We start from the raw sequence: 26,333 nt of genomic DNA, 5'->3' as shown, positions 1-26,333 counted from the left end.
CAACTGTATTTTGACCTTAGGGTTTCCCTATTTTGATAGCATTTTCATTTATTCTTTAACTTCCATTCTGGGTTGTACTACCATAAAGATAGATATTCTTATATTAACTGGATTCAAGAGCAGAGAGTAGCTGCTAGAATTCTGTATAATTGCTTGTTCATTTTCTTGACTCTTTCTTTTTTAGAGGAGAATCAACTCAAATTAGAGGGTGAGAATGTTAAATAATTTTTCTTTTTCTTTTTCTTTTCTTCTTCTTCTTCTTCTTCTTCTTCTTTTTTTAAAGATTTTGTTTATTTCACAGAGAGAGAACGCAAGCAAGGGGGAGTGAGAGAGGGAGAAACAGGCTTCCTGTCGAGCAGGAATCCTGATGTAGGCCTCGATCCCAGGACCTTGGGATCATGACCTGAGCTGAAGGCAGTTGCTTAACAACTAAGGCATCCAGGCGCCTGATAATTTTAATTTATCCATTTGAATTCTGTGGGGTTGTTTCTTGCATTGGAGTGTGTCTCTTGCTGATGTTTAGATTAGTCTGAGAACTTGATTTTGGTTTAATATTTGCTGCACAGAAAATAAATCCTTGTCATCAACTGTGTTAATAGTAAACTGATGATTAGAAGAAATGAGGGGCACCTGTGTGGCTCAGATGGTTGAGCATCTGCCTTCAGTTCGGGTCATGATCTCCAGGTCCTGGAGTCGAGCCCCATGTCAGGCTCCCAGCTCAGAGGGGAGCCTGCTTCTCTCTCTCTCCCTCTTTCTCAACCCCTACTTGTGCTCTCTCTTTCTCTAATAGAAATAAATAAATAAAATATTTTAAAAAAAAAAAAGAAGAAGAAGAAATGAATTACCTTAGAGGCACTTCCACTGTTTCAGTTGCTGAGACTCAGACTGATTAAATTACTCACCAAGTTCCTTCTAAAATGACAGAAATTAGAATACTTTCTTTTCATATTAAGGATTCATGAGTCTAGCTCAAGTGATCTCTAATAGGTTCCAAACTTCATCTTACTATATTGCATGTAGAAGAAGTGCTTTACATGTATGTGTCCCATTTCTCTCTTGAATATTGTTTTCTTTCTTTCCTTTTTTTTTTTTTTTTTTAAAGATTTTATTTATTTATTTGACGCACAGGCAGGGGGAGCAGTAGGCAGAGGGAGAGGGACAAGTATGCTCCACTGAGCAGAGATCCTGACATGGGGCTCGATCCCAGGACCCCAGGATCAGGACTCAAGCCAAAGGCAGCTGCGCTTAACCAACTGAGCCACCTACGTGCCTCTTGAATATTGTTCTTAATTTACAATTTGTGATAAGATATAGTGCTGGTGAGTGAGTGTATCTCTGTAACTATTATGTTTTATCATTTTCTAAGCTTTATTTTTGGACAAGAACTCTATGTGCTTTGTACAGTACTAAAAGTATAAAGTTCTTGTTGACTGTTGATTATCTGAAAAGGCTTCTGTTTGTTTTAGATTGAACATGAATAAATTCAGGGATGGCTGGCTGGCTGAATCAGTGGAGCATGTGACTTTTGATCTTGGGGTGGTGGGTTCAAATGTCACATTGGGTATAGAGGTTACTTTAAAAAAAAAAAACCACAAATAAATCCGGAGTATATAGTTAACATTTTTTGATAGGATTTTGTTTGTATTTTGGATAGTTAGTATTTAAGATATAATTTTTTTGTTGTAGTTGGTAAAGAACTAATTGTTAGAGAAGATGAATAATTTATTGTATTATAGGGGAAAGATACAGCTTTCTAGGAAAATTTGATGTACTATCTACTAGCTGTTTACTTTCAAAATAATTTTTCAAAATTTGTTTTGGTCATTCTTTCATCAAAAATTTATTGAGCACTAACTATACCAAGCACTATGCTATGCCCCAGAGTAAAGAGATGACTGCCCCAAGTCCTAGAAAATTTTTAATGAAGGCAGAAACAAAGAAATACATTTCAGATTAGTCTGGTAGGTGCTGTTGTTTAGGGATATAGTAAAATGGCAGTACAGATCAGACCATCACATAGCCTGAGGAAGCTGTAAGCTTGACTCAGACGACTTCAATAGGAATTATTATAAGCTCTTTTGCATCTTACATGAATAAGGTTCCTTAATGTATACATTTATATGTTTCAGAAAAAACTGTTTTTAATTTAACATAATATGGTGCAATACTGGTACTTTTTCTAATGGATCATCTTGACAAATGGTGCATTGAGTTCTCCATGATGTATTGTTTTTAACGTTGACCATTTTCTTGTATCTATAGTAGAGTAGTCTGCCCTTTGCATGGTTTTGCTCTCTGTGGTTTCAGTTACTGGTGGTCACTTATGGTCCAGAAGCAGACCTCATTTTCCTTCTGATTTACTGTTAGAAGGTCACTTATAGCCTAACACTACCTCACAGTGCCTGCGTCATTCACCTTACTTCAGTCTGTCACGTAGGCATTTTATCATCTCACATTATCATCAGAAGGTTGAGTACAGTACAACAAGATATTTTGACAGAGAGACCACATTCACATAACTGTTATTACAGCATATTGTTATAATTGTTCTATTTTAGGTATTTTTGTTAATCTCTTACTATGTTTAATTTATAAATTAAATTTTTATCATAGATATGTATGTATTAGAAAAAGCTTAGGATATAGAGGATTTGGTACTATCCATAGTTTTAGGCATCCAGTGGGGATCTTGGAACATATTCCCGTGGAAAAGGTGGGGAGCAATACTGTATTTTTTCTTTTTTCCTAATTAAAAGTAGCTCTAGACTACAAAGTTCTGTCATTTTAGAAATCAGGATAAACTGGATCAAAGTGTTCTGTTGTTCCAAGAAAACTAATGATTATATTTGGGAAGTTCTGCCTCACAGGAGTTTCTGATATGTACCCGAAAGATATTGTATGAAGGGTGATCTTTCATTGTTTTCGCAGATAGATGTGTTAATTTTCTAATTAAGTCATAGTCCCTGTCAGAGATTACGGTTGTTCACAGTGTGCTGCCATTTCATTGAGATACAGTTTGGTGTAATAATAGCACAGTCCTTGGAGTAAATTTTAAGCCGTTACTTTTCCAGTCTTTCTAGATCAACTGAATGTCAGAGTGGAAAGTGGTAGACTAGTGAGTGTTGGTATAACATTTGGAATGTGAGAAGTGTGAGTTTGTTTTGGGGAGTGTCATGAGCAGAGTTCCCAAATAGAAGCTCTCCTGATGCTGCTCTCTGTTTTTGGTTGATCACTGTGTAAGACACTTGTAAATGTCTGTGAGATGTGCAGGTTTGCTCATTTTATCATCTGTATGAATATGCTGGAGAAGGAGTAGCCTGGCTTCTAGCCTGCTGCTGCTTCTCCCAAGGGAACTGGCAAGAATTTTTTTTAAGTAAAGCTAGCTTGAATGTGGCCTTAAGTAGGAATGGTGATTCCTATTTCAATGGAGAAGATTGCTCTGTAGCTTTCTAGACTGCCAGTCAGACCATCATTTTGTATTTCCTAGGAAATATTTCATAGTAAAATGTGTACAAGCAGAACTGAAGAAGTAGACCTTAGTTAGTAGCTAATTTTTTCTTCACCAAAATGATAATTGCTATACTAGATATAAACACAAGTGGTAAAGTATATGTGAGACCAAAAGCTATTCTGGTCAACGTCTGTTTCTCCTGACTTGAATAGTGATGAATGTCCAAAAAAACGAGGAACAGTTGTACCTAGAAATCAGTTTCATTGTTGAATTTTACTTTTGATATTTCTCTTTGGGATAAATTCACTCAGACTTTTTCTGGGTTTTTTTTATTTCCAGGGGTAAAGAAGGAAACTAGAATTGATCCTAGACTTCAGAGAATTAGCATTTTGACATATCTTTTTACTAAGGATTTTGGAACTCTACAGTTGTTAAGAATCTTTACAGGGTGATGCTGACAGTTAAATGCATTTAAAGAAATCCTGTTCCTGAATTAAAATATCTGATAATTCTGTTCTTGGTAAGAAAAAAGCAGTGCTTTTCAGAAGTTTGAAGATTATCAGAATTGAAAATTCACTACTCGCCAAGCATAATAGCAAAACCAGAAACTATGAAAGAAACAGTTTGTATGTTTGCACTAAATAAATGAATAAATTCTCTATAATACTCATCATAAACATTGTTAAAAGAAAAATGACAACCTTGGAAAAAATATTTGTAACATACACAGCAGGCGAAGGTTATTTAATCCACTTAGGAAAATAACAAAATGGGCAAAGAACAAGAATAGATGAGTCACAAAGGAAGGACTGCAAGGTGCCAGTAGATATGTGGCTAGATATTCAGCCATGCTTGTAATTGAAGAAATGCCAGTAAAAGAAAGAAAATGCCCAGAGTTTTAAAATGTGTGGGAAATGGCCACTCCAGATATGGTTTGGTGTTAAGTTTAAATGTGTACAGACCCTTTTAGAGATAATTTTAATATATATCAAAATTATAATTGCATATCCTCCCAGTTAAGCAATTCTACCTTTGAGAATTTATCCCTAGGAAAAAATTGGATACATGTACAAAGACAAACATATGAAGGTGCCAGTTGTAATAGTGTAAACTGAGAACCAACCCAAATGTTTATCAGTAGTCATAAATAAATTATTTCCATATCCATACATTGGAATTTTATGGCAGACATCATCTTTCCTCATTTTCTTTATTGTTATAAAATACACCTTATATTTACCATCTTTTTTTTTTTTTTAAGTTTTTATTTATTTGACAGAGAAAGTACAAACAAGGGGAGCGGCAGGCAGAGGGAGAGGGAGAAGCAGGCTCCCCACTGAGCAGGGAGCCTGGTGCAGGGCTCGATCCCAGGACTCTTGGGATTGTGACCCGAGCTGAAGGGAGATGCTTACCAACTGAGCCACCAGATGCCCCGAAACATTTACCATCTTAACTATTTTGCAAGTTCAGTGGCATAAAGTACATTATGTTATGCAAACATTATTACCATCCACCTCCAGAACTCTTTTCATCCTGTAAAATTGAATCTGTGTACCTATTCAGCAGTGACTCCCCATCCCTCCCCAAACCCCAGGCCCTGGCAGCCATTCTTCTACTTCCTGCATTTATAAATTTGACTACTCTAGATACTTCATGTAAGTGGAATCATATATTTGTCTTTTGTGACTGATTTATTTAGATTTCATCCATGTTGTACCATGCATCAGAATTTCATTCTTTTTTAAGTATAAAATATAAACTTCTTTAAAATTTAATTTTTGAGTGAGTAGAACATCTGTTCAAATTCAAGAGGATGGTTGGGAGGAGAGGAGATGGGATGCGAATGCATAATTGGGATGGGATTTCTCCAAGGGGTGATGGAAGTGTTCTAGAACGGATAGTGTTCCAGGTACAACTTTTTATATGCTAAAAATGACTGAATTATGTACTTAAAACTGGTGAACTTTATGGTATGTGAATTGTATTTCAGTAAGACTGTTACTAAAAAAAATCCAATGTCAATTATATTATACTTCAGGTAAAAAAATTTTTAAGAGGAATACAATACATTTCTAGTAAAGGATTCTTACAAGGTGTCCCTCAACTATTCTAGTTTTACTTTCTTTCTTCCTTTTTTTTTTTTTTTAATTATAGAGAGAATGAGAGGGAAAGGCAGAGTGGGGAGAGAAACTCAAGCAGGCTCCATGGTGAGCAGAGAGCAGGGTACAGGGCTTGATCTCATGACCCTGAGATCATGACCTCAGGTGGAATCTAGAGTTGGATGCCCAACCAACTGAATCACCCAGGCACCCTCTAAAAAAAAAAATTATTTCTCGTGTGACTTTCCAGAAATATTTTTATTTTTTATGAATATTTTATTTATAGTAAATATTACTCTCTCCCTTTTAACAAAGTGGTAGCAAATTGAACATAGATGGTATTCTGTACCCAAGCAGACATCTCTGAAGTCTGTTTCTCTTGGTTTTAGGTTAAAAGGGTTTTTGTTTTGTTTTGTTTTTGTTTTTGTTTTTTTAATTACAAAAGGATCACATGGTTAGATAGTATAGAAAAGTATGAAAAAAATGTAGAAGCTGTCCATACCTGTGATAGTCATTGGCAATTGCTTATATATCCTTTTAGACTTTTCTCTCCATGTTTGATATGCTCTTTTGAAAATTAGAATTGAGATCATCCTATACTTGGTATTGTGTAGTCAGCTTTTTTATACTTTTAAACAATATATTGTGATCATAGTTTTTAATCAGTAAATATCGGTATTGTGTGGACATTTCTCATTTACTTTAGCTCATCACCTGTTAATTAAATCTATTTAGGTTGTTTCTAATTTTGTCACTTTATAAACAAGAATGAATATCTTCCTGTGTACACCTTTGTACCCTTGCCAGATCATTTCTTCGAGATACTTACTACATTGGTATTTTGCAGTCTGCCAAAATCTTTTAACAGCCTGTGTTTTAAAATATAAACTTACAAAGATTACCACGGTACTGTTAACTCTGTGAAAAGAGGGTGCAGGTATTTAAATCCTTATTTATTTTTAAATATGAAGGGTCTGAAAGGCTGAAAGTGGCATTGTGTCCACAATTGCATAGCAGTTAGTGTGAGAGCTGGCGCTAAAACTCATGTCTCTTATTGTGGGTTAGTGTTCTTTCCACTGTGGCATACTGCCATTCCTTAAATACCTTCAATACAAGGAGTGATTTTGTTATTACTGTTTCTTCATTTCTAAAAATATGATTCTAAAAATGTTAGTTATTGTTTACTATTATTTAAAACTTATTTAAGATTTAATTTAATTTTTACTTTATTTTATTATTTATTTTTAATTAATATAATTAATTTATATAAATACACACAATTATTATTTTATTATATATTTTATTATTTAATTATTGTTTATTATTAATTATTTAATATGTGAATTTAACTTATTAATAGTCATTTTGTGTTTTGATATCCTTTGTATTTTTTGGTGAAACTTTAAAAAAGTTTTCAATTTTTTTAATTTTTAAAAATTAATTAATTGAAAAGATTTTATTTATTTATTTGACAGAGAGACAGTGAGAGAGGGAACACAAGCAAGGGGAGAGAGAGAGGGAAAGGGAGAAGCAGGCTTTTTGCTGAGCATGAATCCCAACATGGGGCTCAATCCTAGGACCCTGGATGATGACCTGAGCCAAAGGCAGGTACTTAACCACTGAGCCACCCAGCGGTCCTAAAACTTTTCATTTTTAATTAATTAATTTATTTGAGAGAGAGAGAGTGCCTGAGCATTGCGGGAGAGACAGAGGGAGGGAATCTCAAGCAGACTGAGCCAAAATCAAGCATTGCATGCTCATCTGACTGAGCCAGTCAGGCACTCTTTTTGATGAAACTTTTGTATGATGTGTTTGTATTCCTGTAGATTTCCCCTTTCTCTCCCCTCCCCTTTGGTTCTCTGTAATACCTCCTACTGATTTTGAACAATCTCTTTATTTTGTTATGGCTCATGCAAAGTGAGGAGCTGTCCTCTTTCCTGTTGGGAATAAACACATGTTAAATTACTGAGACTTTATAGATTATCACAATCATTTTTTTTTTTTTTTGAGACAATGTAAAAAAACAGAATTTATTGAATTTGGGGTTCTGAGAGCCATGGTAGCTACTTCCTGACTTCCCCAGTCTGCTTTTTTTTTTCTTGAGGAGGAAAGCTGATTTGGAGTTTTCTTTTTTGTCTTGCTTCTAGCACATGCAAATGACAATCCAGGCTCTTCAGGATGAATTGCGGATCCAGAGGGACCTCAACCAGCTGTTTCAGCAAGACAGTAGCGGTAGGACTGGTGAACCCTGTGTGGCAGAGCTAACTGAGGAGAACTTCCAGAGGTTACATGCGGAGCATGAGCGGCAGGCCAAAGAGCTGTTCCTTCTTCGAAAGACTTTGGAGGAAATGGAGCTGCGTATTGAGACTCAGAAGCAAACCCTAAATGCTCGGGATGAATCCATCAAGAAACTTCTGGAGATGTTGCAGAGCAAAGGACTTTCTGCTAAGGCTACTGAAGAAGACCATGAGAGAACAAGACGACTGGCAGAGGCAGAGATGCATGTCCACCACCTAGAAAGCCTTTTGGAGCAGAAGGAAAAAGAGAACAGTATGTTAAGAGAGGTGAGTGACCACCTTTTCCATCTTAAGACTTACTGATGGTCCTTTTTCCCCCTGATTAGTCAGCATCTTGGCTTTGATAAATTTACATGTTCTATTGAGTTAGTGGGAGAGAATTTCTTCTTTGTTATTTAGGTGCTTCACTGATTTCTATTCTGATTTGCTCTCTTGCATGAGATGGCATTGATTGGTATGTACGCTGGCTTGATGACTTTCTGTGTCTTTTTCTGCCTCTGTTTGATTTCTGTAGACTCATTTTGTTGCTAGAGGGGCACAGAATTTTCTTTGTTACATATCTCTTAATTTGTTCATAGAGACACACCCAACAAAACCAGAATCAGAGTACCTATTATTTAATTTTAGAATATTACTAAGAGAAAGTAAGTGGTTACCTCAGTTTAGGTGTGCTTATATAAATAGTCCTTGGCAGTAGTAATGGATGTTTGCCCTGTGGTTTCCATGGAAACCTGCTTTGCTGTAAAAGATATGTAATAAAAATCATTTGCTGCCATGGAAGCACAGTGAGAAAGAATGATATAGAGGCATGCTGCAGTATTTTTTTATAGAGAAAACTCAGACTTCAGCTGACCACTGTGATTATAATTTTTCACTTTTCTAAGTAGTGAGTCATTTTGAGAAAGAATAAATGAATTTTAAAAAATTGACATATAATTCCCTACATGTGGTCAGAGAATTTAGCCATTTGGTTGGGGGAAAAAAAAAATCTCAGAACTGTGTTAGTGCCAGTCTGAATGAAGTATGAGGAAAGAAATTTTTAAAATGGACTATTCCCCAAACGGCAAAATAACAACTTCAAAAGGATACTTCTAAATTTGAAGTTCTGTGACTTCTCCTTTTGTAAAAATTCTGAAATATTTATTTACAGTGAGCATATTTTATTTTTGATAAAGGGGAAATTCATGATTTTATTACACAATAAATTCACTTTAGATTATTGTAGTAAGGTTAGGAAATAGTTTAGCAAAAATTTAAAACCCCAGGTGTCATTACCTAGCGATAAACTGCTATGTATATGTTTCTAGTCATTTTTTTTTTTAAAGATTTTATTTATTTATTTGAGAGAGAGAGCGGGAGAGAGAGCATGAGAGGAGAGAGGTCAGCGGGAGAAGCAGTCTCTCTGCTAAGCAGGGAGCCTGATGTGGGACTCGATCCCGGGACTCCAGAATCATGACCTGAGCTGAAGGCAGTTGTCCAACCAACTGAGTGACACAGGTGCCCCTGTAGTCATTTTTATTATGTATAGAATCTTCTACATTTCTTTCTCTGAAAAAGATAGAATACCAGGGGTGCCTGGTGGCTCAGTTGCTGGAACATCTGACTCTTGATTTTGGTTCAGGTCATGATCTCTGGGTTGTGTGATCGAGGGATTTAGCCTGTGTCCCTGGGCTCTGTGCTCACTGGGGAGTCTGCTTGGGAGTCGCTCCCGCTACCCCTTCCCCTCTGTGCTCTTTCTCTCTCAAGTAAATAAATAAGTAACTCTTAAGAAAAAGATAGAATACTATCTATTAGTATTGTCTAATACAGCTTTCTGTGATAATGGAAACGTTCTGTATCTGCTCTGTTATAGTAGCCACTAGTTACATGTGCCTATTGAGCACTTGAAATGTGTTGACTGAGGACCTGAATTTTAAATTCTATTTAAATATAATTAATCCAGAATTAAATTTAGTTAATCAAATGTAAAGTGTCTACATGAAGCTAGTGGCTGCTGTATTAGTGCAGGTATGCATAATGCAGTGTTGCCAGCTTTTCTTAATAATTTGTTTTGACCACTTTTCTTTTGTTAGGTACCTGTAGAGTACTGTAATTTCTGATGAATTTATAAAGTTCCATTGCATTTATTTGAATACTTTTTACCACTGAAAATTTTATTTTCATATTAATTTTTCAGTATAATAAAACTGCTTCACTGAATATCCTTAACCATATATCTCTCTACATTGGCTTTTATGTTTAGGATACATTTCTAGAAATGAATTTGCTCAAAGTGGGTGCACATTTTTGAAACTGAGTACTCTTATCTTCCAGAGTGATTACACCGGCTTATCTTCCCAGCAGCATCTAATATGTTCTTAACGATTAATAGGCAACTATGTACACGTTATTCTCTTCAGATTATCAGACTGTAATATTTTAGGAAATTGTTAACCAGGTGCTTTGTCAAGGAACATCCTGAGTTTGTTTCAGTTTGCTTTCAATTTACTTTACTTTATGACCTGACCATAGAACATGGTTAGAGAAGTTGTGGTAATCTTACACAGCATGCAACAGCAGCATCATGAATTTCGAATGTTAGGTTTTTAAGGCTTCTCTTCTGAATATTTCGACCATTGCATATTTATTTATTTAAAAAAAATTTAAATTGAAGTAGAGTTGACATGCGTTGTTAGGTTGTTTTCAGGTGTACAGTACGGTGATGTGACAAGTCTATACATAATGCGCTTTGCTCACCACAATATTTGCTGCCATTTGTCACCATACAATGCTATTACAATACCATTGACTATTTTTCCTCTGCTGTACCTTTTATTCTTGTTACTTATTATTCGTTCCATAACTGGAAACCTGTATCTCCCATTCCCCTTTACCCATTTTGCCCACCCTCCCAACCCATCTCCCCTTTTGTTCTCTATATTTATAGGACTGTTTCTGGTTCTTGTTTTTTCATTTATTTTGTTTTCTAGATTCCATGAATAAGTAAAGTCATGTGATATTTGTTTTTTTCTCACTTATTTCACTTAGCATAATGCCCTCTAGGTTCATCTATGTTGCAAGATCTCACTCTTTTTTATTATGCCTATTTAATTTTGAATTTTGAAGTTAGTAAGTAATGAATAGTGAAGGACTGTGAAAAGCCACACGGTTAATAACATGGTAAATTTGAAAAACTCATAGAAAAAAATAAGAATTTAAGAATGATTTTTCAAACAACAAGCTCTACAAATATTAAGTCCAACTTATGTACATAATATGTAAAGAAATATAGGCCTTGTCAGTCATACCAACACACAATTCCAGTTGCCTTTAGTCACAGCATTATTTTATAGGAGACACAGTCATGGGAATTAAAATTACTCAAGAGCAAGTGGAAATGATTGCTTCAGAAACAAAAGACTTATTTACTTAGAATGAGCAAGCATGAGTTAGGGGGGCTAGAGGGAGAGGGAAAGAAGCAGACTCCCTGCTGAGCATGAAGCCCTGAGTGGGGCTTTATCTCATAACCCTGAGATTTACATGAGTGAAATCAAGAGCTGGGTGCCTAACCAGCTGAACCACCCAGGTGTCCCTGGAACCAAATATCAAAAAAAAAAAGGAAATGTTTAGAGTTCTTGTTCTCTCTGTTTCTCCTATTTACCTTCAGGACTTAGACCAAATTTCAGTTCTTTTATGTTTTCCTTGTGCAGCTTTATACATATATGTAGATTAATCAGTCATAGTATATTTATATTTACATGTATGTTTCTTCATTATTCACTTAATTTTTTTGCGTCAAAGATACATTTTCTATTTTTTATTTATTTTATTTTAAAGAATTTATTCATTTATTTGACAGAGAGTGGCACAGCGAGAGTGGGAACTCAGGCAGGGGGAGCAGGAGAGGGAGAAGCAGGCTTTCTGCTGAGCAGAGAGCCCGATGTAGGGCTTGATCCCAGAACCCTGAGATCATGACCTGAGCTGAAGGCAGATGCTTAATGACTGAGCCACCCAGGCATCCCAAAGATACATTTAAAAAAAAAAGGTTTTATTTTATTTTATTCTTTTTGAGAGAGAGACTGCAAGCTGGGTGGAGGAGCAGAGGGCAAGAGAGAGAATCTTAAGCATGCTCCATGCCGAGCACAGAGCCTGACAGAAGGCTCAGTCTCACGACCTTGAGATTGTGACCTGAGTTGAAATCAAGAATTGGTCACGTAACCAACTAAGTTACCCCGGTGCCCCTAAATATTTTATTTTTAAGTACTCTCTACACCCAATATGTGGCTGAACCCACAACACTGAGATCAAGAATCCCATGCTCCTCTTACTGAGCCAGCCAGGTGCTCCCAAAGATACATTTTTTTCTTAAAGTTTACTTTGAAGATTCGTTTATTTATTTGAGAGAAAGAGAGCGTGTGTGCACACATGCACACATCATGTGGGGAGGGGCAGAGGGAGAGAGAGAGAGGGAGAGAATCCTCAAGCAGACTTCTTGCTGAGTGGGAAACCCAACCTGGGGCTCAGTCTCACAACCCTGAGATCATGACCTGAGCTGAAATCAAGAGTCGTAGGCTTAAGGAACTGAGCCAAGCACGTGCCCCACCAAAGATATATGTTTTTAAAAAATCTTTATTTTGCCAGTGTCTAACAAACACACAGTGGATACTTGAGAAATGTTAGTTGAGTAAGTTGAAGTGCAGGAAAAAATTTAAACCTGGAACTTATATATAGGATACCATTTTGAGTTTTTTTCCCTCCTGGTGTGACCACTGGGTACTAACACCTGATGAAGGTTTGAAAACAAGTTAAGCCCCAAAGTTAGTTTTGCTTCTGAGTTCAGTTATACATATTATAAATAAAATATTAGCAGATAGAATCAGCAATATGATAAAATGATAAATAAAAGTGATAAATAAAAATGATATTCTGATCAGAAGGGGTTTATTCCAGGAATGGCAGAATGACTCATACATAGTTATAGTTTGTATTAGGTAAAAGGAAAAGAGAACCTTGTGGTATTTGATAGCTGTCTCAAAGATATTAGATAAAATGTTACAAGTATTTTCATTGAAAATGGAACAAAATGAACTAAAAATAAGGATTGAATGTTACTTTTATGGTAAGATTTAAATAAATAATAACATAATAAATGTATATTATAAACATATTTGAAACTAATAGCCATCATCCAGCTTACTGTGACATACTAGAAATGCCCATTGAAGTTAGAAAGTGGTCAGAGATGGTTGTGTTTGTTCATCAGTATTTAACATTATTTTGGAAGTGTTAGGGGGTGCAATTAGATAAGAAAATGGAATAAATAATATCAGTAATGGTAATGGAAAGGAAATGGCTAAATTTTCATTACAGTATTGATGGGAATAGTAATATAAAGATGTTACTTTACCCTAAATCTGTAAATTCAATGTAATCACAATGGGAATGATTTTGAAAGATGCCCTACAGATGTAGTTTATTTGCAAGAACAGTGCAAGAACACTTACTTAAACAGATCATGATGCATGTATTTGAAACCCTGTGTTATTAAAATGTGTGGTATTGGCATAGCAATAGATAGCTAAATCAATGAAACAGAATAGAATTTAGAAATAATGTAGTTTTCAGTACATGATAGATGTTTTGAAATAGTGGCCATTCATTTGGAAAACAATTACATCATGATATCAAATTCTGGATGAAATAAAGAGCTACTTTTTTTTTTTTTAAATAAAAATACTAGAAGAAAATATAAGTAAAAAATTTTTTATATAGTCTTGAGATAGGAAAGAATCTTTTATTGCCATAGCGGAAACCTTTACTTAAAGAATTAAATTTGTGTAAACTAGAAAATACAGTTAACAAAAGTTAAAATGATAATTTGGGGTAAAGCTTTGTAATATATGGCTAGGTTAATATATAAAGATTGCTTCTAAAACAATAAGAGGCTAAAGGCCCTTGGTACCACTTTTCCTTTCTCATTTATTCTGTTGAGTCTCTGATATGTATTAGATCCTGGGATGGTCATGGGGTATCCATTTTTCATGTCAGCATATGTGGTCTTGGCCCTCCTAGAATTTAGAAATCTGATGGGAGACAGTAAACTGATAATTACAAGATAAACTACATGATTGGGTGATGTCTAATTATGTTGGGGGAGGGGATTTCTGTAAACAGGATAAGCATCTTTGAGGAGGTGCCCCTTAAGGGAGATCTGAAGAAAGATAAGGAGAAAATCTTGCTGAGCATTTGGATAAAATCATTTCCTGAAGAAAGGTTAACAGTTTCAAAAGGCCTGATGGGAAGGAATTTTGAGGGAACAAGATGGCTAGAAGGCAAAATTGTTTAAGGTGAAGGCTGGCATCAGATGACAGGTTGAAGAGGTAGCTAGGGCCAAATACATTCCTTTCATTCATCAGATATTTACTGGGCACTAACCTTGTGCAAAGCAGGGAAATAGCAATGAGCAAAACTATCCTAGAAGACAAAGTACTTGGCTTTATGATCCTTGCAGGAAATGCAGTTGTTATATTTAAAGTGCAAGAAGAGTTCATTCCAATGTTTAATCAAGGGATTGTTAAGATCTGGTCTGCTTGGCACCTGGGTGGCTTAGTTGTTAAGCGTCTGCCTTTGGCTCAGGTCATGATTTCAGGGTCTTGGGATCAAGCCCCACATCGGGCTTTCTGCTCAGCAGGAAGCCTGGTTCTCCTTCTCCCACTCTCCCTGCTTGTGTTCCCTCTCACTGTATCTCTCTGTCAAATAAAATCTTAAAAAAAAAAAAAGATCTGGTTTGCCTTTTAGAATTTACTCTGGTTGTGTTGAGAATGCATGGGGCAGGGAAGTCTAATAAAGAACTTAACAGCTCTAATCTGGGTTAGGTGAGTGGCAACTTGAAATGGCCATTGCATGTTCTATTACTAGTGGATTAAGAAAGTCAAAAGAATTGTGAGTTGGCAACACCAAGATATCCATAGGTTTTGTTATTTATTGGACTTTGTCCATCTTTAAAAAAAATTAATATTTCATCAATTATAAGACTCACGGTTTTTCATACTTTAATAATATGGAATTGAGTTAAGTCTTACCCTTGATGGCGTCTTACAGTCTGTCCGCGAGGCAGTAGTCCTGCTGGATTTGTTTGCCTGTTCATTATTCACAGTCGTACCTGTTCCTTTTGTTACCACTTTAGTTGAGGGTGTGAGCATTGTTGGTATTTCACATGTTAACTTTAATTGTTGATCTATATGTCATCGGTTATATTATGTAGAGAATTGACATTGAAAACAAAGTTACTGGCAAGGGGAAAGCTACAAAAATAGTTCAAAATGATATATAGTTAATCTTGGAAAAAGTAAAAGAACTCTTACAGTCAGTATAAAATACAAATTTTGAATGATAAAGCTTTGTGTCATAATTTATTTGGAGGCATTTCCTCCCTTTCTTTCCATTACATAAAACAGTGATATGTACTACAATGAACGGCATCTTAAATTTGATGAAGTACTATAACATTAAAATGGCATTCATATCCAGTAGCATTTGTGATTAGTTTTCCATTTTGTTTATAAAAATGATCCTGTAGCTAAGAGGTAAATAATTCTCCTAAATAAGAGCCAAAGAAGAAAAAAAAATTTAAATTAAGCATTATTTTTTTTGTACTGAAATTACATTTTTATGGGCATTTATTATTAGATCTTATATTGTTTCCTGTAATTCTTTTCCTTTGATTGATAGAAAAATGAAGACATTTATTGAACAAATGTTGAACCACAGGACTTGTCTTGGGGACTTGGGCATAAGAGTTTTAACAAGCTTTATTGGTAATAGAGTTATATACCAAAGTGTGAGACCCAAGTTTGGGTTCTCAGTCGTTTGGCAGAACATAGCTAAGTTGGCTATGGAATTTTTTGGCTCTTCATTCCATATGCATACCAAACATTATCTTTAGGACAAATAAATATTTCATACCTATATATGCTCTGAATTTTAGAAATGTAGATGCTGTTGTGGTAAATAAAATATAAATTTGTTTTAAAACATTATTATATTCATGCTAGTTTTTGTATTTGTAATATTTCAATCAACAAACCTTGTTAGCATGTTGGGATTTACAGAAATGTTTGAGCTTAAAAGTACTAATATTTGACCAGGTTCTAGGCTAAGAATTCTGAATTTAACTGGTATATCTGAAGAATGCCTGTTTTTGCCATTAGCAGTTGTAAGGTAGAAATAGAGAAGATATGAGGGAAAAAAAAATAAGAGAAAAAGTAGAAACAATAGACAAAACATAGGAAGAATTTAAAAAATTTAAAAAAGAATTAAAAAATAAAAAAATTAGAAGAATTAAAAAGAATTAAATTTAAAAAAAGAATAAAAAAAGTCAAGTTTGCTGCTTTGTGAGTGATTTTGGAAAATATGGACAGTTGCATACCTTAATCAACTTATTCCTCCCCTTTTCCTTGTGTCATTTATGCCCATTTCAAAATTTGACAAGAAGATCAGATTCTCTCAGAGTAATGCCATTATTAGAGGTGGTAAAGGGTTAAGGTCTAATGGTTTCTGACACAGACAACCAGGAGGATTCTTTCTGCTTATTCTCCACATCTTCTTTATTCCTGTCTCCTCTGTTTTGAGTACAGTAAACCCAGAACTTGTGTGGAGGATTGAATCTGTGAAGGGATCTCACAAGCAATCTGGAACTTCTACCCTTGAACCAAGGGTGCTGGGGTCTGAAACCTGAAACTTGAAAAAAAAGAAATTTCAGACATAAGTACTACTTTTCATTCACAAATACTCCTTTCTCTCAGTTGTATAAGTAAAAGTTAACTTACTTTTTAAAAGAAACTACTAAAAAGAGAAAAATATGAGAATTCCTAACTTGCTTGTTTTCTAACTCGAACTCTTCATTATTCCTTGGTAAATTAATGGCAGAAAAAAGAACACCTTTTCTGTTGTCTACCATAGTTGACAGTATAACAAGATCCAGATAATCCTACCTGTACGTTAATTGTTTTTGAAAGAAAAATTTCAAGCCAAAGGAGTGAAATAGGACTAGCAAAAAAAAAAAAAAATTCTAGTTCCTATATTTATTTGAACAGTACATTCATTTCTATTTCCAGTCTTCTCTCTTTATTTAACAGTGCATGAGTCAGAGGCTTGATGTACTCAGTGGGAAAGGGGAGTTTATCAGCTCACTGACTGGAAGACATGTTCATAGTGAGTTTTAATGTGCAGGCCTTTGAATGGAAATTTGTTACAAGTGATAGGTTTAGAAGTGTCTTAATGGTAAAACTTTGTGTCTTTGAGTGATTTAAAATGCATCCTAGTTCTTTAGCAAAGGAGGATTTTTTTTGTTCAAATGGATTTCTGTTTTCTGTTTTGCTTATGTGCTTATTAGCATTTAAAATAAAATTATTATCATTTAACCTTAAGACATTTGGAGATCTACCTTAGTTGGAACGAGGTAGTAGGAAAGAAGTCAGATAAAATTAGTTCACTATCTGAATTGTGAGGTATTTCAAAGAAAGGCAGTTTTAATATTTTCAAGTTGTTACAGAAATACCAAATGAAAAATGTAAAGTATATGTTATAGAATTTTATTAATAGATGAAGATAATTTACAGTTAGCAGGATTCATTTTATTTTTATTTATACTTTTTAAAGGTTTGCACTCATTTTATTGAATAATATTATTAAATATCTGCTCTGTGCCCAGTTGATCATCTTGCTTTCAGTGTGGAGAATAGATAAAATGTGGACAAACTGGAGGCTCAAGAGGAAGTGGATGAGGTTGCTGTTTTAATGTAACTGAGAGAATGTTGTTGCCTGAACTAATGCGTTTGAGATTTTGTCCTGGATTAGTGTGTTCTGGATTTTACTCTCTTCCTTAATGAAGTGTTTTGCCTTGTGAAAATTAATTGTGGATTGGCTTGATCTTTAGAAGATTTGCTTTTAAATTTTGTTAGGGCTGACATAGATAGCCTTTCCTCTTTCAGGGCTAAATTAGCTTTACTTCTAAGACTTGGCCTTTCTTTCTTTTTTTTTTTTTTTAAGATTTTATTTATTTATTTGACAGAGATCACAAGTAGGCAGAGGCAGGCAGAGAGAAAGAGAGGGAAGCAGGCTCGCTGCTGAGCAGAGAGCGGGATGCGGGACTTGATCCCAGGACTCTTGAAATCATGACCTGAGCTGAAGGCAGCGGTCCAGCCCACTTAGCCACCCAGGCACCCAGACTTGGCCTTTCTGGTGTCTCTACGAAAAGCTTCTGATGTTCTCCTTACTTTGGCCATTTGTAACTAGAATTTTCCCCAGCCCCATGTGAGTTGAGGTAGTTGCTCAACTCATAGCTCTCTGGTAGTTGTTCTGTCGCTAGTAATTGTTCTTTGTCTGACATTGTGGAGTCTTGCCTTGTGCACATACACTTAGTGTTTGGCCAGAGAACAATGAGACTCAGGGGGACCTGTGTCAGATTAGATATTGCTGCTTTTATGGCTAGCTTCCTTCTCTGTGATATTCTGCTCTGCAGAATTTCCACTGTCTTAGGAGTCTTTTCTTTCATCTGTCTTCTGAGTTGTGTATGACTTGTTTTCTGTATGGGCTTCCTCTCCTTGTTTCTCATACTGAATAGCAAGCCTGGGCCATCGATATTTGATTCTCTTCTTTCAAAGGATCATAGACCTATGCGCTTGTTTTCCAATGTCTGAAAAGTTACTTTGTGCATTTTATCTAATTTTAAAATAGCTCACAACAGGAGGGCCAGTCTTCTATCCATTATGGTTAGATCATGTTGATTTTGTAGAGAGTGAAAAGTAAATGGGAAATTCATTGAAGGAATCAGAGAAGACTAAACTGTTTAATTTGTTGATGCTCTATGGAGATTACCCTGTTGCTCTCTTGAGAATGGACAGAGGAAGTAGAAGGAAACTAATGGCTGTCATAGTAATCTAGGGTTCAGCTGAACTGGAAATGCAGTGAAGTAGAATAATTCAAGATATAGATTGAAGATGGAACAATCCCTGCCTTCTGTTTGAATTGGTTGTGGGAAATGAAGATCTGGGAAGAATGAGACACTGATGTTTAGCTGTGCCACTGGGAGGATAGTGCCCTTTAATGAGTGGAGAAGACTTAATCTCTCATCACACTTAGCAGATGAGGGGTTAGATTAAGGAAGAGAAAAATCAAGAGTTTAGTGAGGGACAATGTAAATTACCTATTAGACATCTAAACAGAGATATTAAATGGGCAATTCGATAAATGAGTCTGAAATCAGAGGAGAGGGCCTAGGAATTCACTAGTGTTTCAGTTGAATTTTAAGCAATGTTATGCATTAGAGAGTTTAGATGGAAAAGAGAAGAGGTTAGTACTTGTAACCTGGTCACTATAGTACTTAGGGGTCTAATTTAGAAGGAAGAACTTGCTAAAGAAATAGAAGGAGCACATGGAGAGAAAGAAGAGTAGGAGAGTGCGGTATCATAATAGTCAAGAGGAAATGTGTATATAGGAGGGAGTGGCCCACTGCTTTGAATGCCTCTGAGAGTTCTAGGAAGGTGAGGACAGAAAGATGTCCACTAGATTTGGCACCCTGGAATTCACTGGTGGTGGTGGATGAATTGTTTGAATGGAGAGGTAGAGAAAGAAATAATTAAAATAATTAAAGCAACAGTCTTCAGGGTGCTACTAGGGAGATCAACTTTGGAAGACTGTTGGTATCATCCAGGCAGAATCTCTAGGAGGGCTGGAGAGACTGGGTGCAGAAGTTATATAGCCAAAACAGTCTCCAGTCCATCATGTTCCTTTATGGGTTTGGTGAAGACAGGGCTGCTCTTGGTGCAAGGCGCAGACACGCAGCTTATTTGGCTGCCCCATTGACACTGCTCACTACCCTTAGAGCCTCTTTCATTCCTGGGACTGGGAGCGTGAGGTTGCTGCTGCTTCTACCACTCATTCTCAGAGTTGTCACTGTTCATGTCCCCAAGTCTTCTGTTTAAAAGATTCTGATTAAAAAGAAGTGATGTATGTGTCTGGTAGGGGAGATTAGGTCTTGTGTCTGGACTTTAACTGCAAGAAAGGCTGGGAAAAAAAAGTATGTGACATTTTTAGCTTTTAATGTGGAAGGAAGACTATTTTAAAATGTGGAATCCCCAAACATAAAAGGGAGATTAGATACCATGGCATGAAAGAGTGATAGATGTCCACTACAAGGTTAGATAAATAGCTTTTCCAGGTTATCCAGGGAAAGGTATGACCGTTGACTTTTGAACAATGAGTTGGGAGCTAACCCTTGTGTAGTCGAAAATCCTCATAAAATGAATGTCTTACTCCCTGGAACTTAACTACTAATAAGCTACTGTTGACTGCAAGCCTTACTGATAACATAAATGGTTGATTTTACATATAGTTTGTATGTTATATGTATTATTTACTGTATTCTTCAGGTGAGCTAGAGAAAAGAAAATGTTATTAAAAAATCAGAGGAAAAAAAAACAAAAACAAATCAGAGAAAACACATTTACAGTACTGTATTATATTTATAAAAAAAATACATGTAAGGGTGCCTAGGTGGCTCAATCGGTTAAGCATCTGCCTTTGGCTCAGGTCATGGTCCTGGACCCTGGCATGGAGGCCTGTGTTGGGCTCCCTACTCAGTGAGGATTCTCCTTCTCCTGCTCTGTCTGCCCTTCCCTCTGCTCGTGGTCTCTCTGTCCCTCTAATAAATATAAATAATAAAATCTGAAAAAAAAAAAAGAAAAAATAATACATGTATAAGTGGACCAGAACAGTTCAAACCCATGTTGTTTAGGAGTCAACTGTAGTTGAATCTGTGGGATTGGGGAAGGGCTACTTTGTATGGTTGGTGTGCATGTTGTTCAACCAAACAAAGGCTTCCTGCTGATGGAACAGGTGGGGCCTAAAACTCTACCAGTGTTTCATGGTGAGGTTGCATCTACTCCAGAGGGTTTGCTTTTTTTCTAATTCATTTTAAGTTTCTCTGTGGGCTAGTGGTGTTCCTGGAGTGGGGCTATAGAACAGTTCCAGGGATGGAATTTAGAAAATGTCTGTGCTTAGGGGAAAGGACAGAGAAGAAGCCTTCAGAGCTGGGATAGTCTTTAATAGAAGGCAGTCGATAATTTTATAGCTGTTCTTCCCTTAACTCTCTCTATGGTTTATTTTTTTTTTTTTTTTTTTTTTTTTTAAAGATTTTTATTTATTTATTTATTTGACAGAGAGAGAGATCACAAGTAGGCAGAGAGGCAGGCAGAGAGAGAGAGAGAGAGGAGGAAGCAGGCTCCCCGCCGAGCAGAGAGTCTGATGCGGGACTCGATCCCAGGACCCTGAGATCATGACCTGAGCCGAAGGCAGTGGCTTAACCCACTGAGCCACCCAGGCGCCCCTACTCTCTCTATGGTTTAAAAAAAAAAAACTATTACATGGAGTTCAGAAAGGATGTGGACTGATGACAAAAGCTATTAGATTTAGGAACAAGGAGGTCCTTTCTTTGATATGGTAGAGAGAGTCGTCCAGTAGAGAGGTGAAGAAGAAAACTAGCTAATAATTTATTCATTTTTTTCAGTCTTTTCTTCATCTAACAAAAGAAGAATGGATATGAAGGAGAAATAATTTTTAATGATTGCTTACATGTCACACAGTGTCTGAGGAATACAAAGGACAGTTTTGCTCTGAAGGAGTTTACAGTCTGGTATGTTAGAGAAGATTATTCCAAATACAATGTAGTAAGTGTTAGAGGAGGGCTATGTAGAAGTTAGAGGGGGTGTATGTGATTTAGCACAGGAATAGAAAGGAGTTCAAAGATTTCCTCTTCAAAGAGCCAATTCTTGAAAGTTTGGTAGCTTTGTTATTCATTCACTCATCATTCATTCATATGTTGTTAGAAGATACATGCTCTGGGAGAAGGAAAAGTAGAGTAAGGGGTTCTTTTTTTGTCAGTTTGAAGTTTTAAAATAAGGAATGTTGTGCTGACATTAAATGTTAATTTTTTAATGAAAAATGTCAAACCTATACTTATCACTTAGATATACCAACTACCAAAGTTTTGGCGACACTTGCTGCATGTGTCCTATTTTTTTCCTTTTCTTTCTTTTTTCACCAAAGATTTTAAAACAATTTTTATTTTTTAAAAGATTTTATTTATTTATTTGTCAGAGAGAGAGCGCGAGCGAAAGCGAGCACAGGCAGACAGAGTGGAAGGCAGAGTCAGAGGGAGAAGCAGGCTCCCTGCAGAGCAAGGAGCCCCATGTGGGACTCGATCCCAGGACGCTGGGATCATGACCTGAGCCGAAGGCAGCTGCTCAACCAACTGAGCCACCCAGGCGTCCCTAAAACAATTTTTTAAAATTTTTTATTTTTTATAAACATATATTTTTATCCCCGGGGGTACAGGTCTGTGAATCGCCAGGTTTACACACTTCACAGCACTCACCAAAGCACATACCCTTAAAACAAATTTTCAACATGATGTGATTTACCTCTACAGAGTTTACTATATGATCTCTAAAATATATGAACATTTTCTTGTATAACCACAGTGTGATTATCACAACTCATAAACCTAATAATCTAGAGAAGACATTTGAGTCAAGACTTGAAGGAGACAAAGTCCTCCCCATGAGCTGATGAAAGAGAGTTTAGGTAACGGGAACATCTCGTGTAAAAGTCCTAAGGAATGAGAGAATGCCTAGCATATTTGAGGAACAGCAAGGAGTCCATTGTGGCTGAAGCCTGGTGACAGAGAAGAGTGGTGAGAGATGAGGTCTTGTAGGCTACTGAAGGGACTTTGACTGTGCTTTGAGTCAGATAGGGAACCATGACAAGAATTTTGAGTAGGGGAGACAAGATTAAATTGAATAGAGGAGACAAGATTAAATTGAGTAGAGGAGACAAGATTAAATTCATGCTTAAAGGTCACTGTGAGTGCTCTGTCTTAGACTGCAGTGGGGCAAGACAAAGGGTGGGGACCCTAATTAGGAGCTTGTTATTGTGTTTAAAAGATACCTACAGATGTATATGTATATATGTGTGCGTACACACAAACACTCTCTCTCTCTCTCTCTCTCTCTCTCTCTATATATATATATATATATATATATATTTTTTTTTTTTTTTTTTTTTTGAGAGAGTGGGAGGGAGAGAGGGAAAGAGAGAGAGAAAGCAAGAACGAACGTGCTGGGGGAGGGACAGACAGAGAGTCCCAAGTAGACTCTGCTGAGTGTGGAGCCTGATGTGGGGATCCATCCCACGACTCTGAGATCATGTCCCGAGCCAAAACGAAGAGTTGGATGCTTAACCAACTGTACCACCTAGGTGCCCCTAAAAGATATATTTTTGTTGGTGGCTTATTCCAGGTGGTAACAGTAGAGATGGCAAGAAGTGCTTGCATTTTGGATATGTTTTGAAGGTAGAGTTTACTGGATTTCCCGATTGACTGACTATAGCTCGAAAGCAAAAGGAAGGCATTAAAGACTCAGGTGTTTCACCTGAATGACTGAAAGGATGGAGCAGGCTTTAAGAACACCTGGAGTTAGGGAGAAAAGTAGCAGAAAGAGTGTTATCTATTAATAGTGGTTTGCACTATAGTTTCAGCAGCCTAGTGGTAAATGTGGATGTTCAAAAGTTACTGGTTTTTAAATGCTCACTGTTTATAATTTAGAACTTTTGTCAGTTCAATTGTACTGCTCTTTCAGGAAGAGGTAACTCTGTAAAGTGTACCGTTCTGTTTTCTGTTTTCTCTCAAACCATTTTTCCTGGCCAGGCAGGAATGAATAAATTAGGTGAAAGGTATAATTAAAGTATTATACATTCCTTTCATTATGGTTGAGTATAGTTCAGATGGAAAGTATTCATCTGTGTATTCTCTGGGATCACTGAACTTGATCTTAGCCAAAAGGCCGAGAAGCACTTCTCTCTGGGATTATTAGAAGCTTTGCCAGGGTACTTTGGAAATGTTGACTGGTTAAGTTGGAGGCATTCACGAAATCTGACAGGAAATAGCCTGAGGTGGTCCGATAACTTCCCTGTGACCCTTGAAGACCCTGATTATGATATTACTACCATTGCTTCCTTTCTTCCTGATTCTGAGATCACTAAAATTTAGATGAAAAAGAATAGTTACGTTTTTATGACATTTTATTAACATGAACAATCTTAACTTCTTTTTTCTTTCTACTTGTCACCCTGCTAGAGAGAGATTTTCATCCCAGGTAGCCAGGTTGTTACTCTGGAGTAGGTGCTGTAGAAAGGATGTGATTAAAACAAATGCTTTTAGTAGCTTTGTGCAGTGCAGACTGATGTCTGCTTTTATTTCTCCTTTTAAAAAGGAAATATTTCTGATCTCCCTTTGGACTGTGTGTGGAGTTCTGATTTATAGGTCTTAGAGTCATGTGGAAAATTGACACTGCTCTGGGATTGCATTGTAGTTTCCATCTGTTGTACTGATTTCACCTGTGTGACTAATTTTAAATAACTAGGTGTTCACTGACAGGGGCTCATATGCCTGTATGTGTGACCCTTATAATCCTTTAGCCTGAATGCAACCTGTGGTTCTCTGATCCACTGGGGAAGGTTTGGTAGACAGGGATCTGAGTGTCTTGTAAGGCTGGGGTAGTCATTTTTTTTACACAATTATTCCCTCTCGCCATCCTTCTCTGCTCTCCCTTTAGGAAAAAAAAAAACAAGAGTGAAAAGGAGGACACTTACTCTCATTTTTACTTTTCTGATATAGGAGATGCATCGGAGATTTGAGAATGCTCCTGATTCTGCCAAAACAAAAGCCCTGCAAACTGTTATTGAAATGAAGGTAAGTAAGAGTCTGCAAAGAATCTTGTGAGTCACTTTATACTTCTAAGTGATTGCACATTTTCCTGTGTGAGTTTTAGAAAATCGTATATAATAATATTTCACTTATTTTGTAGATTGAGAAGACATAGTAAGATGATGAAAATGACACTTAAAAAGAACTTCAGTTTTATTCACTTTTAGTTATAGAGAACTCAAATGGGACCAAAAAGGCTTGTCCAGAATTTCTTTTAAATAGCTGTGCTTAAAACTTTTGATCTCAGGACCCCTTTTTCTCTTAAAATGAAAGACTCATTCATTGGTTTTTAGAAAATGCCTGCCTAATACTAAGTCTAGTAACCATAGTTAGTCAGTTGTTCTTTCAAGTAAAAGTGATGTTACATGAAAAAATTACCTAATGCAGCAAAGAGGCAAACAAGTGCTGTTCCTAAGGAACAACTTTTGTACTTCAGTGGGCAGAAATACCTAGCTCCTTCCCATTTCATCACAGAGAATATTAAAAAAATGTGTTCTGAAGGGTTGTGATTAATTAGAAGTAATAATTTTTACTGCTTCATTAGGGACATTCTCAAGGGAAGCAGTCTTCCCAAACTTTTATTTCTAGGGGCGCCTGGCTAGCTCAGTTGGCAGAGCATGTGACTCTTGACCATCGGGGTCAGTGTGACCTCAGGGTCACATTGGGCCTAGAGCTTATTTATTTATTAATTTTTTAATTTCTAATATTTCTTTCTTTTTTTTCTGTGAGCGTCTGATGCTGAAAAGTGCGATGACTGCTGGTATGGTTTGGTGCTACTGCCTGTTGTCCTAAGACACTAGCAGTTTTTTTTCCCTCACTATTGCTTATATACTTTTAGTGCAAATGTTAACATAGTGGATAAGGCAAATAAAGTCATAGTATTATTATGAAAATGGCTTAGACTATGTAGACTTCTTGAAAAGGTCTGGGGGATCCAGAATTTAGAACGTGAACCATACTTTGAAAAACTCTGCCTTAAGTTAATGAATAATTAGAAGTCTTTGAGCTCTGTATTATATTAAGAGCTTGCCTTCCAGATTCCTTGGTTTCAAAATTTGGCTTTCCTTGAATCAGTTACATGATCACAAAGCAAGTTACCTGACCTCCCTATACCTCAATTTCTTCACTGTTAGAAGGAGGTAATAAGAGTGCTATCCCATAGGTTGTTTTGAGGTTTAAATTAGGTATAGCAAGTAAAACACTTTGAACAGTACCTGGCATGTCACAAACTGTTAGCTGCTGCTATTATTACTTTTATGAACATCGTATTCTTTGTTCCAAAAGCTGAAAGACTCTTATAGATAAGGATCTCTCTGTCTTTCTCTTTTTTTTAGCTTCTTCATATTCCTGAAAAAGATCGACACTTTTTACTTTGTGAGCTTTTATTTAATACTTGTTAATATAACAAGAATATTTAGTTATTGGTATATGGTTTTATGTAAATAGAGGCTTCCCAAATACAGTTTTAAGAACTTTTCTCTGAATTTAAATGATTTCCTGTTAAAATATTGTGTATATCTTTATTTCCAGTGGGGAAAGGATTTACCAAACAAATTCTGAATTAGTAGAATTCTGGGCTGTTTGTAGTTAGTTTATAGTCTTGAACATAATCCTACAAAGAGCCTTAAAAAGTTTCATTGTATGTTCACATTTCCCACAAATCTCTTTGTGTATTTTATTTCCTG

At 36.2% G+C, this 26,333-nt stretch overlaps 1 protein-coding gene across 14 annotated transcripts in view; it reads left to right on the top strand.

The window, feature by feature from the left end:
• Positions 1 to 26,333, top strand: part of ERC1 (ELKS/RAB6-interacting/CAST family member 1) — a 558,216-nt gene that overhangs the window by 90,093 nt on the left and 441,790 nt on the right. For all 14 annotated transcript variants that reach the window (XR_009356580.1, XM_059184416.1, XM_059184418.1 and 11 more), the window contains 2 exons: positions 7,698 to 8,114; positions 24,559 to 24,633. Coding sequence is in view for 13 of the 14 variants with exons in the window: in XM_059184416.1 (XP_059040399.1) it covers positions 7,698 to 8,114; positions 24,559 to 24,633 (492 nt within the window). In the remaining variant the exon portion in view is untranslated. The remainder of the gene's footprint in view (positions 1 to 7,697; positions 8,115 to 24,558; positions 24,634 to 26,333) is intronic.

The sequence above is a fragment of the Mustela lutreola genome, chromosome 8, assembly GCF_030435805.1.
Source record: "Mustela lutreola isolate mMusLut2 chromosome 8, mMusLut2.pri, whole genome shotgun sequence".
NCBI classification, from domain to species: Eukaryota; Metazoa; Chordata; class Mammalia; order Carnivora; family Mustelidae; genus Mustela; species Mustela lutreola.
Note: the sequence above shows the minus strand (reverse complement) of the source record. Positions and strands in the feature narration are given on the sequence as shown.